The sequence below is a fragment of the Sinocyclocheilus rhinocerous genome, unplaced genomic scaffold, assembly GCF_001515625.1.
Source record: "Sinocyclocheilus rhinocerous isolate Xijiao unplaced genomic scaffold, SAMN03320098_v1.1 scaffold284, whole genome shotgun sequence".
Taxonomy (NCBI): domain Eukaryota; kingdom Metazoa; phylum Chordata; class Actinopteri; order Cypriniformes; family Cyprinidae; genus Sinocyclocheilus; species Sinocyclocheilus rhinocerous.
Window position 1 is genome coordinate 492,382 of NW_015628031.1, and position 14,342 is coordinate 506,723.

A 14,342-nucleotide genomic window follows, 5' to 3' on the forward strand; every position below is an offset into this window, starting at 1 on the left:
GACCCCCCCCCCACTCCTCCATCAAAGTCAGTTATTCAGAGCCCAACAAAAGGCCAGTGGCTCTCCATCGGGGCCACAAAACAAAGGGCTCGGGTCCCTTTATTGAAGTCTATAGGTGGTGAGGTTCTTTTGTGAGGAGTTAGCATGTGTGTTTGCATTGACAGGTGTGCTATGAGATGCACAGGTGGGTGGGTGCATGTTCGACCTGGTTTTCTGCAGGTGATTTGTGTGGTTTAGTGTGTGATTGTTGGGATGCACTAACAGATGTTTGTCTTTGTGTTTAGGGCAAAGATGCTCAGAATACTGTCAGAATGGAGGAATATGTGAGCTCAAGCCGAGCGGAGAAGCATCATGCAGGTACGTTACAAAAAGAAAAATATAAAGGTTTGGTAATAACCAAAAATGGTTTTAGTCTGATGTTGTACACACTCTTAAAAATAAAGGTTCTTTAGTGGCATTGTTCGATGGTAAAAAGTTCTTCATGGAGCCATGGAACCTTTCCATTGTATGCCACATGGAGAGGGAAAGCTTCTTTAGAGCATTAAAATGTTCTTCACATTAAGAAAAAGTGATTATTTTAAGAACTGTTCACTGAAAAGTTCTTTGATGAACCAAAAATAGTTCTACACTCTTGAAAACAGAGGTTCTTTATTGGTATTGATGGTTCCATGAAGAACCTTTAACATCCATGGAACCTTTCCATTCTACAAAAGTTCTTTAGAGCATTTAAATGTTCTTTGCACTAAGAAAAGATTGTTCTTTTAAGAACTGTTTACTGAAAAGTTCTTTGGGGAACCAAAAATAGTTATTTAATGCCATTGCTGTAAAACCTCCCATTTGGAACCTTTATTTCTAAGAGTGTAGGAGAACCATTTCATGTTCAAAAAAATAACACTTCCTCTCAAGTTGTGTGTTCTAGACCTAGAATCCAAAACACGAATCTAAAAACCTAACGAATCAAGAACTTTCTCAATCTCCAAACAACTATATAGCAGCTCAGTGGTTCTTTACTGACCACTAAAGAACATTTATTTTAAAAAGTGTTGCACACAATCTAGTAAAACAGCAGTAAACACCATGCAAACTCAGTGTAGTGAAGAAAAGTGTATGTATACCTGTGCATTTGTTTGTAAGCTGTAATTAACAACCACTTTGAGATTCCATCTTTAGGCCCAAACCCCATCTTAGCAACCATACAAAGCTCTAAGCATCTTGCGTGTGTGTGTGCGCATGTGCGAACGTGCACACGCTCATAGTCATTCTGTTTCAAACTTAGATAAAAGACCCCCCTACCAACCCCCCCAGTAGTCCGTTGGTGCCCTGCTGCAGTGGGACGCTGCTTCTGTCAATGTCTATTCATGCCATTCAGCCCAACAGCTGGCCCTCACCTCCTATTGTCTCACACACACATGCACACACTTAGCATGGAATAAAACTTGCATTTATTCTCATAGGATGCATATAGCGAGATTCACTATGATTTGGCAATCAAAATCAGAACTTTTTTTTTTTTTAATGTTTGTTTCTCGATCTTTGTCGCTTTTGTTGTGTGTTTTCTTACACCCCGGAGGCTGTTTGTGTGTGTGTGAATGGTGTCTTTTTTTGGAGGGCAGATGGCGGAGGGGGTAATAAGATTGCAGGAACTCATGAGAAAGGCCTCAGTGTGTGTGTGTGTGAGACGCTTTAAAGGGGGGAAATTTAAAAGCAAACAAGTGTGTGAGACTTAGGGATATGCCGGTATAAAATTTTCATGTTGCGATTAATTGATAATGCTTTTATCACGGTATGCTGTATTATCACGACTGTTAGCCATGCTTCTTGTTCTGCATTTAATCATGCATTTTCCAATCTAGAAGATGCCTTGTATTATACTTACATTGTTTAAAATTAAAATAAAAGCACAACCATTTTTTCCTTTTTTGATGGAAATGTGAGTTGTATGCCTGTGAAAAAGTTGCTGTTATTATTCTAGAATGTTCTGATTGGTTGCTAGGGTGTTCTGGGTGATTTGTATGTTTTTTGACGGCTTTATTTCTGTTTTTTGACACTATTTCTATGTTTTTTGCTAGGGTGTTCTGTTTTTGGATGGTTGCTAGGTCATTCTATGTGGTTGCTTACTGATCTGTTATTCTAGACTTTTGTTCAGTGCAAATCAATGGAATTTGTTCACTTGTTTTATTGCCTACAATGAGCCGCTCCATTTGAGGCGTCATTCACATATGTAGCAATGTTTAATACCCTAGTGTTCTGGGGTTTGTTCAGATCTGTAATGCTGAGTATGTGCAATAATGATTGCATTATCAAATGGCACTAATTAATGAATGAATCAGTCTAAAAAAGATGAGAGAGATCGTATCTCTCATTGTTGAGTAGTTCGCAGACACATTCACTGGGGGACAAACCCTGAACATCCTGTTGTGATGACCCCGATGATAAACAGGAAGAGCAGAGATATTTTTTATCCTTTTTTTCTCCCAAAAATATCTCATGTGAACTTTGACGCCTTTCCTGTGTGGTCCGATTCTCAACCTTGGAAATAGTTTGTAAATGGCTGGTGTTTGTGTGAGCGAGCGTGTGGGGATTTCTCTGACTTGTTGCATCTGAATTGAGGTCGGCGCTGCTCGACATTGGTCAACTTCACATGAACTTCTGACATTTCATGAGAGGATTTCCTACTTTATATGGAGTTAAAGGTGCCTGTGATGATCGTTGATGACAGACGAGGTTTACTTGTTTTTCAAGCAGATAACGTGCAGGGGTGAAACTCTGGCACTGACTGTCTCAGATTGTAGTCGTACTAGATTACATACTAATTCTAGACTCGGAAACTTGACCTTTTTGGGTGATGCCATATTAAAACCACTTATTTCAAGTATTTTTAGGTGTGGTCAGAGTTATGGGGGTGTCATGTACAAGCTAAGCCATGTCAGTGTTGGTTGTGTTTATAGCAGTTTTAGTTAACAATAACAACATTGCTGCACAGATCACTTTATTTAATTAAAATAAATCAATAATTTTTTTATTTAAAAGATATTTAATTTTATTATATGAAATTAAATAAAAAAATAAAAACAATCACAAAAATACTAAAACCTAAATTAAAATGAAAGCTGAAAAAATAAAAAAATAAAAGCTAATTCAAAATATTAATGAATACTGTATACATACTAAAATAACACTGATGTGCAGTCTTGTAAAACATCCATTTGTCATGTTTTTAACGGTAGTAATGCTTGTAATGGTAGTTCAGTGCTTATTGGGGAAAAACATTTGTTTATTGAATTCAATCCTGTATTAATCAATAACTTCTAAAGGCAAGAATTCTGAAATAATTTAGTGCACTTTGTCTTTCTAGATGTCAGATGTTCCTGATTGGAGAAAGTCAACAGCTCCAACCAGTTGATTTTTCTACATTTTTAGGCTCCATTTTTCTTGAGCTTTGTGTTTTAGTGATGTATGTGATTTAGGGTTGGGTATCGTTTTTTTTTTTTTCGATACCGGTGCCAAATTGATACTTTTAAAATGGTTCCGGTGCCTGAACCGATACTTATTAAAAAATAAATAAATAAAAATTCCCCCAAAAAATGATGGATTGGCCATTAGAATAGAAATAGAACAGAGAGTGCAAATGTTAGAGGGTCAAGTTTTTTAATAAAAAAAAACAAGCAGATAAAATTAGAAGTAGCATTAGAATAGAGAGTGCTAGAGTTAGAGGGTCAAATGAAGATGAAAGAGATGTGTTTTCAGCCGTTTCTTGAAAATATTAAGGACTCGGATTGAGATTGAGCTGGGCAGGTCATTCCACCAGGAGGGAACAGTTAATGTAGAAGACCATGAAAGTTTTATCATAGGTAGAATGCAAAATGTTTCAATACAAGCATTTCAGTCAAATGTAATTTATGCAATATTTCAAACCTTTAACCCACTTGGGAAAATCAACCCATGGCAACAAGTATCCCAATTCTGTGGAAAAAATGCGGACTTGGCAACCCTGCATCCAACATGTGAATGCAATTCCAAAATGTGTTATAATGCAATTTATAATAGTTAGTTTTAGATTTACAAACATGATTAAGTGTTCTATAACTCCTGATCATTCCAAAGGCACCTGACATCACTTCTGGAATGTTGGAGGGTGGGGAGTTAATTGGAAGTGTGGAATCAGAATTCCAGAGTTGTCATTTGAATCCTGGAATGTTTTATGATCTTCTATCACTGGTTGTGATTGGATTGGTGACAGCTTTTGGATGGCTGTCATAATTTTGAGACTAATCTAATACATTTGTGTGTGTATTTTGAATGCATCGTCATACTAGAAGCATGTGCTGTATTTTGGGGTGATGTGCATTACGAGAGCTATTTGTAGAATGAATCACAATGTTTGTGAGCAGGAGACAGAAAGACAGGGTCTGTGTGAAACTGTGAAACGGCAGCGTCTGGTTGCATGACGTTTATTGCGTAACTTCCACATTTGAGAATTTCTCGTAAACTTCCATGTCATGCATTTAGTTTAAAGTGTGGTTTTGCATGCACAGTATAACTATAGTTAGCGACGTGCTGTCCTGCTGTCCTCGTCCCAGAACTGAAAATATGCATGTGAAGCTAAACCTATAACTAGTTCAAAATTACAATGTAAGCATTTCCGTTAATTGAAATAAAGTGAAATGTTAGATAATTGTACAACATAAAATGACTAAAACCTAATATAAACTAATATATAAAAATAAAAGCTAATTAAAAATATTGGTGAATGCAATATAAATAATATTAAAACTTAAACTTTAAAAAATATGTTAGAAAATGTAAAAAAGTTTTACATTTAAAAACTTAAAACTTAACTTAATGAGAAATATTGCCTTGGTAACAACTGAAATAAAATAAGTTGAAGTTGAAGTAATAAAATTATAAAATTTTATATTATAATAAAATTTTATATTATAAATTATAATAAAAAATTACTCAAATTAAAACTGAAATAGAAATAAAACATTTTAATGACAAAAGCAAATTTTTTGATCTAAGTGAAGAGAGCGACTCAGATCTAAGACAAGATCAATGAGTCATTGATGAGATCAAGTTATTTATTCTTTAAAATGGTAGAAAAGTGTTTTGTTATAATGCTAGAAACAATCTAAACAAATATGAGGAACAAATACATAGCCTAATATTTAATCAGTTCCTTATTTGTATCATCAGAACATCACCTGATTCAAACTGGTCCCAAAGTCTCATGTTTGTAAAGGTGTGAAGCATAAGAATCTGGCTCTGAGGGCCAGACGCAGAAAATGAAAGTGTATTGTTTTGATTCACACCGAAGGCAGGAAGTCTGTGGTGTGAAAACACACACACAGAAGGCAGCAGCAGATGGTAGACCGGCCCACTGGAATGGGGGGTCTGTAGCCTGCAGTCACAAATGTGCTCAGGGGTCACAGGTCACTGCAGCATCTGTTCAGAGTCTAATCTCACACGCACTCCTGCTCTCGGACCTGTTGCCACGACGGGCTGCAGATGACTTCTGCTTCTGTCTCTGGGGACAAAGAGAGGGAGACCGTGTTAATGCCTCAAGTAAACTCACACACACGCATCTGAGCATGCAAGTGTTTGCCAAGGGATGTCTTTATTATTAAACTACTGCATGTCAATTAGCAAATCAAATATATTGTGATAAGGCTTACCTGTGTGTGTGTGTGTGTGTGTGTATATGTATATAATCGATTCAGAATCGCTGGAGAGAGAATCGCGATGCATCGATTTTTTTCTCCCACCCCTACTAATTAATGTCTAAATATGTATGACCGCAAGCCTAAAAGAAACATTTGAGTCAATATTTGTCATATTTAGCTCATTTTAAGACAAATGTGTTGTCAACCTATTGTTAATTATTTATATTATAATCTCTGTGTGTTTTGTGTTTCTTGAGGTGTCCTGCAGACTTAGTAAAAAATTATAATTAGGAATTAATGAATGTGTGCAAATATATAAAATATACAAAACCAATTACCATGACTTATAACCCTTAACAAAAGTATATTATTATATATAATTATTATATATTATATTATAATACTGTTTTTTCAGGGTGTCCTAAAAATATATCCTTTTTTTTATATATAAATATATGCTTATGCTTGCATATATATTTATGATATTTTATATAATGTGTAAAAAAAAATTCACTTAGAGCTTTTTTCATATTTAGCTCTCTTGAAACAATTTTGTTCTCAAACTATTAAGTAATTACATTATAATCTGTGTGTATATAATATTATAATATTAATATAATTAATTAATTAATCAGTTTTTTTGTGTTTCTTTAGTTTTCTTGTAGACTCTGTAAATTCATGAGTTAGTGAATAAATAGAAATAAACAAATATATATATATTAATATAATTAGCATGCCCATAACCCTTTAAAGAAATATTTGCGTTTTTGTAAATTAATCTTTTATCTTGACTGTTTTGTCATGTTTATCTACTTTCTGAGACCGTTTTGTTCTAAACTGTTGTTAAATAATAGTAATAATTGTTTCATGTTTTGTGTTTCTTCAGGTGTCCCGCAGACTTCGTCGGCCCCCAGTGTCAGTTCCTGAACCCCTGCAGCCCGTCGCAGTGTCGTAACGGAGGCGTGTGTCGCACACGGATGAAGCGCAATGACGTGGAGCCGGTCTGCGACTGCGTGTTGGGATACAGCGGCCCGCTCTGTCTGACGCCCGTCAATCACGCCTGCATGGGCTCCCCGTGCCGAAACGGCGGGACATGCTCTCTGCTCACGCTCGAGACCTTTACCTGCCGCTGCCCACCTGGATGGTCAGGTACGCATGTGCATAAATCACCCAGACTTGATGCTCGTCCTCATGGGTTGCATGTAGTGGTGCAAAGGATCACAAAAATCACGGTTTGGATCATATTACATATTTTGAGTCATAGATGGGATAATTTTTCAGATCAGCAATAAAATAAAAAATTACCGAAAACGTACTTCTATTCCACAGCAGAAGCTACTAGCTTAATTAAGACAGTCAGTAATAAAACAAGAACATTTACACAAATTACAAGCATAGATGAATATACAACATAACACGGTTACAAATAAAGTCAGTAACAGAAGTATGCAGGTGCAAAAATGTAATAATTAAGTGTAAAATAACACAATAGTGCTCACTGCACAAGTTAAATACAGATTAATCTTCGTTAAAGCTGTGGTGTTATTTGATTAGCAGACAGAAACGGGTATTTATTGGCTGCTGTCTCTTTAAGACAGCATAGATGAATATACAACATAACACGGTTACAAATAAAGTCAGTAACAGAAGTATGCAGGTGCAAAAATGTAATAATTAAGTGTAAAATAACACAATAGTGCTCACTGCACAAGTTAAATACAGATTAATCTTAAATAAAGCTATGGTGTTATTTGATTAGAAGACCAGACAGGTATTTACAGGCTTGTCTCTTAAAGACCGAATGCTGGCACACCTACGTTTTTTTCTCAGCTGTTACGTTCACTTAAGACATAACCGACAGTGTTTACCAGAATACTTGCCAAAACGGGTATTTTAACGTAACTTTGTGCGTATGTGAAAGAGGAGTCAATAGGTTGTTCACGTGCTGTCTGTCCCGATTTGAATTCTCTTTCACATGAATGGTTTAAAATCGCTTGAATTAGTAAATTGGCAAGAAAAAAACATGCAAATGATTAGCTTTCACTCTCTGATGATTAACAGTTAATCCGTGAATCACCGTGGGGCCTGGTCCGTACGGATTATCTGTTGCACCCCTAGTTGCATGATAAGTTAACTTCTGTCTTTTTGCAGGTAAAACATGCCAACAGGCCGACCCGTGTGCGTCGAACCCCTGTGCCAACGGCGGACAGTGTTCAGCGTTCGAGTCGCACTACATCTGCACCTGCCCTCCTAACTTCCACGGACAGACGTGCCGGCAGGACGTGAACGAGTGCGCCCTCTCGCCCTCCCCCTGCCGGAACGGAGGCACCTGTATAAACGAGGTGGGATTGTACCTGTGCCACTGCCCACCTGAGTACGCTGGCACACACTGCGAGCGCCTCTACCACCCATGCCACCCCTCGCCCTGCAGGAACGGAGGCACCTGCTTACAGACCAGCGACACCACCTATGCCTGCACTTGTCTGTCAGGTCAGTGTGTTATTTGTATTTCTCTAAGATAAAATTTGATTAAACACATTTTTTTATTGAATAGGAAAAAATACAAATTAAAAAAAATAATAATACTTTAATAATGTGTTTTATAGATAAATATATATTTTTTTATAAATGAAAAAATAATTATCTAAATTAATAAATGAAAGAATTTTATAAATATTTTTAAAAATATTTAGAAATGAATACATTTTATGAATGAATGAATGAATAAATAAATGAATACATTTTATAAATAAATACTTTATGATTGAATGAATAAATATTATTGTGAATTAATACGTTTTATAAATAAGTTATTTTATGAATCAATCAATCAATTTTATAAATAATTATTATTTTTTTAAATTTATGAATGAATAAATGAATTAATGAATTTTATAAATACTTAATAAAATATTATAGATGATCATTTGTGTAAATAAAAATTAATGAATACATATGAATAAGTTTTTACAAATAAAAATCAATATTTTTTTATGAATGAATAAATCAATTTTATAAGTGAATATATAAATGAATGAGTACATTTTATAAACACTTTGAATGAATGAATTATTTTTAGAAATTAATGTATGAATTAATAAATTATTTATATAAATGTACAAATAAATGTATATTTTTTTAGAAATGACTGAACAAATATTTTTATGAATGAATCAGTTATAAAAATTAAATAATGAACAATTTTTATGAATGAATGAATAATATTTTACAAATTAATGAATACATTTGACAAATAAGTGAATGAATAAATAAATTAAAACCAATAAAAATGTAACATTTAGTTTACATTTCAGTTTAGTTTGTTTTATTACCATTATTTGTACTTCAAACTGGTTTTATTTCATTCCTGCCTTGCAGAAACAATAGTTTTTGTCTTTGCATACGTTAATAACTCTGCATGTGTGCAGTTATTCATTAACAGTTTGTCTTGATGCGGTGCTTTTTTGTCTTAGTTTATATTTAATCCCAATGAGTGACCTTGATGTCTCAGTTACTCACTCGAGCACATAAACATAATCCGTGTACGGAACGTGAATCATTTGTCTCTCGCAGGGTTCACGGGTCAGACGTGTGAGCATAACGTTGACGACTGCACCCAGCATGCCTGTGAGAATGGAGGCAGGTGTATCGACGGCGTAAACACCTACAACTGTCACTGCGACAAACACTGGACCGGTACTTCATTTTATACTCCACAATAATAATAATAATAACCATACAATGCAATAAATATTTTGCATGCACCTCACATGTGACGTCTGAGCCCTTCCTCCTTCAGGTCAGTACTGTACGGAGGATGTGGACGAGTGCGAGCTCTCTCCTAACGCTTGTCAAAACGGAGGGACGTGTCACAACACCATCGGTGGCTTTCACTGCGTGTGTGTGAACGGCTGGACGGGCGACGACTGCAGCGAGAACATCAACGACTGCGCCAGCGCCGCCTGCTCACAGGGTGCCACCTGCCACGACAGAGTCGCGTCTTTCTTCTGCGAGTGTCCACATGGACGCACAGGCACGTCTGTTTGTGCAGTTTCAACGTCCAACACCACTGTTATTGTAGTATTATTTATATCAAATTTTTGTAACGTTATTATGGGCTTTTGTCTTTTTTTAATATTTCAGTTTAAAGGGTTAGTTCACCCAAAAATGAAAATTCTGTCATTAATTACTAGATATTTTTGATGGAATGTGAGAGCTGTCTGACCCTGCATAGACAGCAAGGCAACTGAAATGTTCCCAAGTCCAGAAACGTAGCAAGGAGATCGGTAAAATAGTCCATGTGACATCAGTGGTTCAACCGCAATTATACGAAGCTACGAGAATACTAATTTTCATACCTCTACTTATTTTATTACATTTTAATTTCAACTTATTCTTATTTTATTTTAGTTGCCAAGGCAGCATTTCTACATTTCAAGTTTTCTGAGTTTAAGTTTTTCATCTACGAATTTATTTTATTTGATCTTTTATTTTAGTTTAGTTTAGTTTTTCACTTGTCTATTATATATTTATTTTTTATTTTATTTTAGTTCGGTTTAGTTTATTTTAAGAGAATTATTTATATTTCAGTTGTGTTGCATTTCTGTGTATGAAACCAATAGCTTTTATTTTTTTTATATTTTTTGTTTTGTTTTAGTTGAGTTCAGTTTAGGTTATTTTATGAGCATTATTTATATTTCAGTTGTGTTACATTTATGTCTATGAAACCAATAGCTTTCATATTTTTTATTTTATTTTATTATTTTGTTTTAGTTAAGTTTAGTTTAGTTTATAGGCATTATTTATATTTCAGTTGTTTCATTTTTGTTTATACAACCAAAAGTTTTTATTTTTTATATTTTTTATTACTTTTTATTTTGTTTTAGTTAAGTTAATTTTAGTCAATTTTACGGACATTGTTTATATTCCAATTTGTTTTATTTTTATTCTACCTACAAAAACAATAGTTTTTGTCTTAGCATACGTTAATATTTTATTTTAGTTCAGTTTATTTAATTTATTTTCATTTCATCAATGAAAACCATATCTTTTATATATTTACATTTTTATTCCAGCTTAATTTCAGTAACCAACACCAGTTTTTTATTTTAGTTAACAGTAACAAAACTGTTACCCACAGGTCTTCTGTGTCATCTTGACGATGCCTGCATCAGTAATCCATGTCAGAAGGGCTCAAACTGCGACACGAACCCGGTGAGCGGAAAAGCCATCTGCACCTGTCCGCCCGGGTACACGGGATCCGCCTGCAACCAAGACATCGATGAGTGCTCGCTCGGTAAGAATAACACATGATCGATTAGAAAGAACAATAAACGCAATACAGTTTTGCATTACAATACTGTTTGCATTTCAGGTGCGAACCCATGTGAGCATGGCGGACGGTGTCTCAACACTAAAGGCTCATTCCAGTGCAAGTGTCTTCAAGGTTATGAAGGTCCACGCTGTGAAATGGACGTCAACGAGTGCAAGTCGAACCCCTGCCAGAACGACGCCACCTGCCTCGACCAGATCGGTGGATTCCACTGCATCTGCATGCCAGGTATGAGTCTTTAACCATTGACCTGCATCAAAAGCACATCATTACTGTTATTCTAACTGACTGTTTTGGTGTGTAGGTTACGAGGGTGTGTTTTGTCAAATAAACACAGACGACTGTGCATCACAACCTTGCCTCAACAATGGAAAATGCATCGACAAGATCAACTCATTCCACTGCGAATGTCCCAAAGGTGACTGCAGCATTATTACTTTTAGAGATCTGATCATAAAAACTAGCAATGAGGATGCATTGCGGGGTGAGCAATCAAAATAAACGTGGCATGCATTTTTCCCTGCAGGGTTCTCTGGGAATCTGTGTCAGGTGGATGTGGACGAGTGTGCCAGCACACCGTGTAAAAATGGCGCTAAATGCACAGACGGACCCAACAAATACACCTGCGAATGCACTCCAGGTACACATCTTTAAGTCATATTCTGCACTTTTGCAGTCCATTGAAGTCCATTTATAATATTAGTTGTGATATTCTCTAGCACCAAAAACATTTTCACATCTGTTTTGGTTCAAATATTCCACCTTTCTGAACCTTTAGAATTTGGAATCTGTTTTTGTAACTGTATCTTAAGAATTCTATGCTATTTTAGAATTATTTATATTTTATATTCAGTAATATTTAGCATAAAATTTTATTTTTATATTTTGCCGTTTTAATTTTAATTTAAGTTTATTTTATGTGTTTTTGTCATTATTAGTTTTTGTTTTAAGTATTTATTATTATTATTTTTAAATTCTTTTTTTTATCAACAATTTTTATTTTTTATTTAAGAATAATTTATTTTATAGTAATTTTAATACTCCAACTTATTTTATTTCACTTAGTTGGCAAGGCAAAATTTTCATTTAAGTTTGATTTAAGTTTTCAGTGTAGGTTTTTGATCTAGCATTTATTTTATTTTAAATTCTAGTTGTTTTTTTATTTAATTATTTTTATTATTTTATTGTTATTTATTTATTTTCAGTTATTTTATCTTTTTAATCTTAATCTATTTTATCTTGTTTTTGTTGTATTTTATTTTTTATTTTAACCTTTTTTTTTTTTTTTTTTTCATCTTATTTTTTATTTTATTGATTTATTTTCCACACCAAAAACATTGAGGCAGCCTCAATGACATACGCAGCCTATGCAGAAATGAGACACACCCAGTAAATAAATCCATTTGTAAATTCCCTGTATTATGATTGGCTAACCTCTTCGCATATGAAATGAGTGTCACTTCCAACATTCTAAATCTGGCTTTTCAAATATATTTCTGCAGCATTTGCTGGCGCTCACTGTGAGCTGGACATCAATGAGTGCGTGTCGAGCCCTTGTCATTACGGCGTGTGTCGGGACGGCGTGGCTGCTTTCACCTGTGATTGTCACCCCGGATACACGGGCCGCCTGTGCGAGACCAACATAAACGAGTGCTTGAGCCAACCCTGCCGAAACGGAGGCACCTGCCAGGACAGAGAGAACGCCTACACCTGTACCTGTCCTAAAGGAACCACAGGTAACACATGCACGCTCATAAAAACACTTGTGCAAAATATAACGGTGAGTTTACGATGACATAATCATGTCGTGATTGCGTCCGCAGGAATGAACTGCGAGATAAACATTGACGACTGCAAGAGTAAACCGTGCGACTACGGAAAGTGCATTGACAAGATCAACGGCTACGAGTGTGTGTGTGAACCCGGATACACAGGTGAGTCAGAGCAGCATCTGTGTGTGTGAGAGAACAGGTGAACAGGTGGCCAGCGAAGTGCAGAGCTTGTGTATCAGATAACAGATATGACTTAGGACAGAGACTGCCTTTCCCAACTGGGACACACACTCACACAGGTGTGCTTTACATTAATGCTACGGCCCGAATGATCACAAGACTGACCCTTTGTATGCTGCGTTTAAGGAAAAGGTACAATAGGCCCTGTTATACTGTGAATATAGGACAGCAGCAGGAGGAGTTTCACAATTTAGCACAGCATCAAGTGCGTTATTGTTCTTATTCCTATAATAAAAACATAAGAACACAATTTAAAACAGAACTTTATTTTATTTAGTTTATCTCGTTTTCAACATAAATTTCTACTAAAATAACACTGAATGCAAAGCAGAAACAGTTTTATATGCCTAAACACACAAGTAAAATAAAAATAAAAAATCATAATTTTTAAGGCTGTTGTATGTCCCAGTATTGCAACGTATTTTATTAAGCAATGATATTGCTCACAATACTTTGTGCAACACAAGTTTAGGACAGTTTCCAACATCAGTTTTATGAGTTTTTCTACTAAAATAGCACTGAATGCAAAGCCAAAACAGCAGTTTTTAAATGCATGAAATGCATCATTATAAATGCATTATAACTAATTTAGCTAATGCTTGCATGCAGACGGCAAGCATACACAACATAAAACACTATTTATTTTTTTATGTTTTTTGTGTATATAGAGTATTTTTGACATTCAAGTGCCTTATTTGTAACTTTTGCTATATACAGCTTTAAGGACTGATGTTGCCCGTAATCCTTTGCGCTATGTAAGAAGGGGAGGGCAGTTTACTTTTTCAGCCTCAATTTTACAACTTTTTCTACTACAATAGCACTGAATGCAAAGCTGAAACAGCCTTTTTATATGCATGAACCTAAGAGTTAATAAAGAATTTTGAGCTAATTAAATTGACTAGATACTAATACTTACATGCACATAAAAAACACTATTTCTTAGCCTAGTATGCCCTGATATTGTCATTCTTGAATCTTTGAAGTACAGAAATTGTCATTGCAACTTTACTTTATTTTAAGGACTTGTATTACTCACAATCCTTTGTGCACATAAGAGAAGGAAAATTCTTTTTAAACATCAATTTTATTTATTTTCCTATTTAAGTAGCTTTGATAAAATAGCATACTTTTTTCGCTACATTTAAATTATTTAGCATGGCCTCAAATGCCTTTTTTTGTTTGCTATATAATAAAAAAATATTTGTATTTAATTTGTTTTTAAATAATATTTTTTATTTAATTTAATTTTAAATATTAAAAAAAAATTAGTATCTAAAATGTATGTAATAGTTATCAGTCTATGGGTGCTGCAAGTGAACAGGTGTTTTTATTTAT

The 14,342-nt window shown here is 34.9% G+C and overlaps 1 protein-coding gene across 1 annotated transcript in view; it reads left to right on the forward strand.

The window, feature by feature from the left end:
• Positions 1–14,342, forward strand: part of LOC107737167 (neurogenic locus notch homolog protein 1) — a 45,269-nt gene that overhangs the window by 5,345 nt on the left and 25,582 nt on the right. Inside the window, exons 2-12 of the mRNA XM_016548606.1 lie at positions 285–357; positions 6,550–6,812; positions 7,815–8,153; positions 9,237–9,359; positions 9,463–9,696; positions 10,804–10,959; positions 11,038–11,223; positions 11,300–11,413; positions 11,522–11,635; positions 12,498–12,731; positions 12,819–12,929. Coding sequence (XP_016404092.1) covers positions 285–357; positions 6,550–6,812; positions 7,815–8,153; positions 9,237–9,359; positions 9,463–9,696; positions 10,804–10,959; positions 11,038–11,223; positions 11,300–11,413; positions 11,522–11,635; positions 12,498–12,731; positions 12,819–12,929 — 1,947 coding nt within the window. The remainder of the gene's footprint in view (positions 1–284; positions 358–6,549; positions 6,813–7,814; positions 8,154–9,236; positions 9,360–9,462; positions 9,697–10,803; positions 10,960–11,037; positions 11,224–11,299; positions 11,414–11,521; positions 11,636–12,497; positions 12,732–12,818; positions 12,930–14,342) is intronic.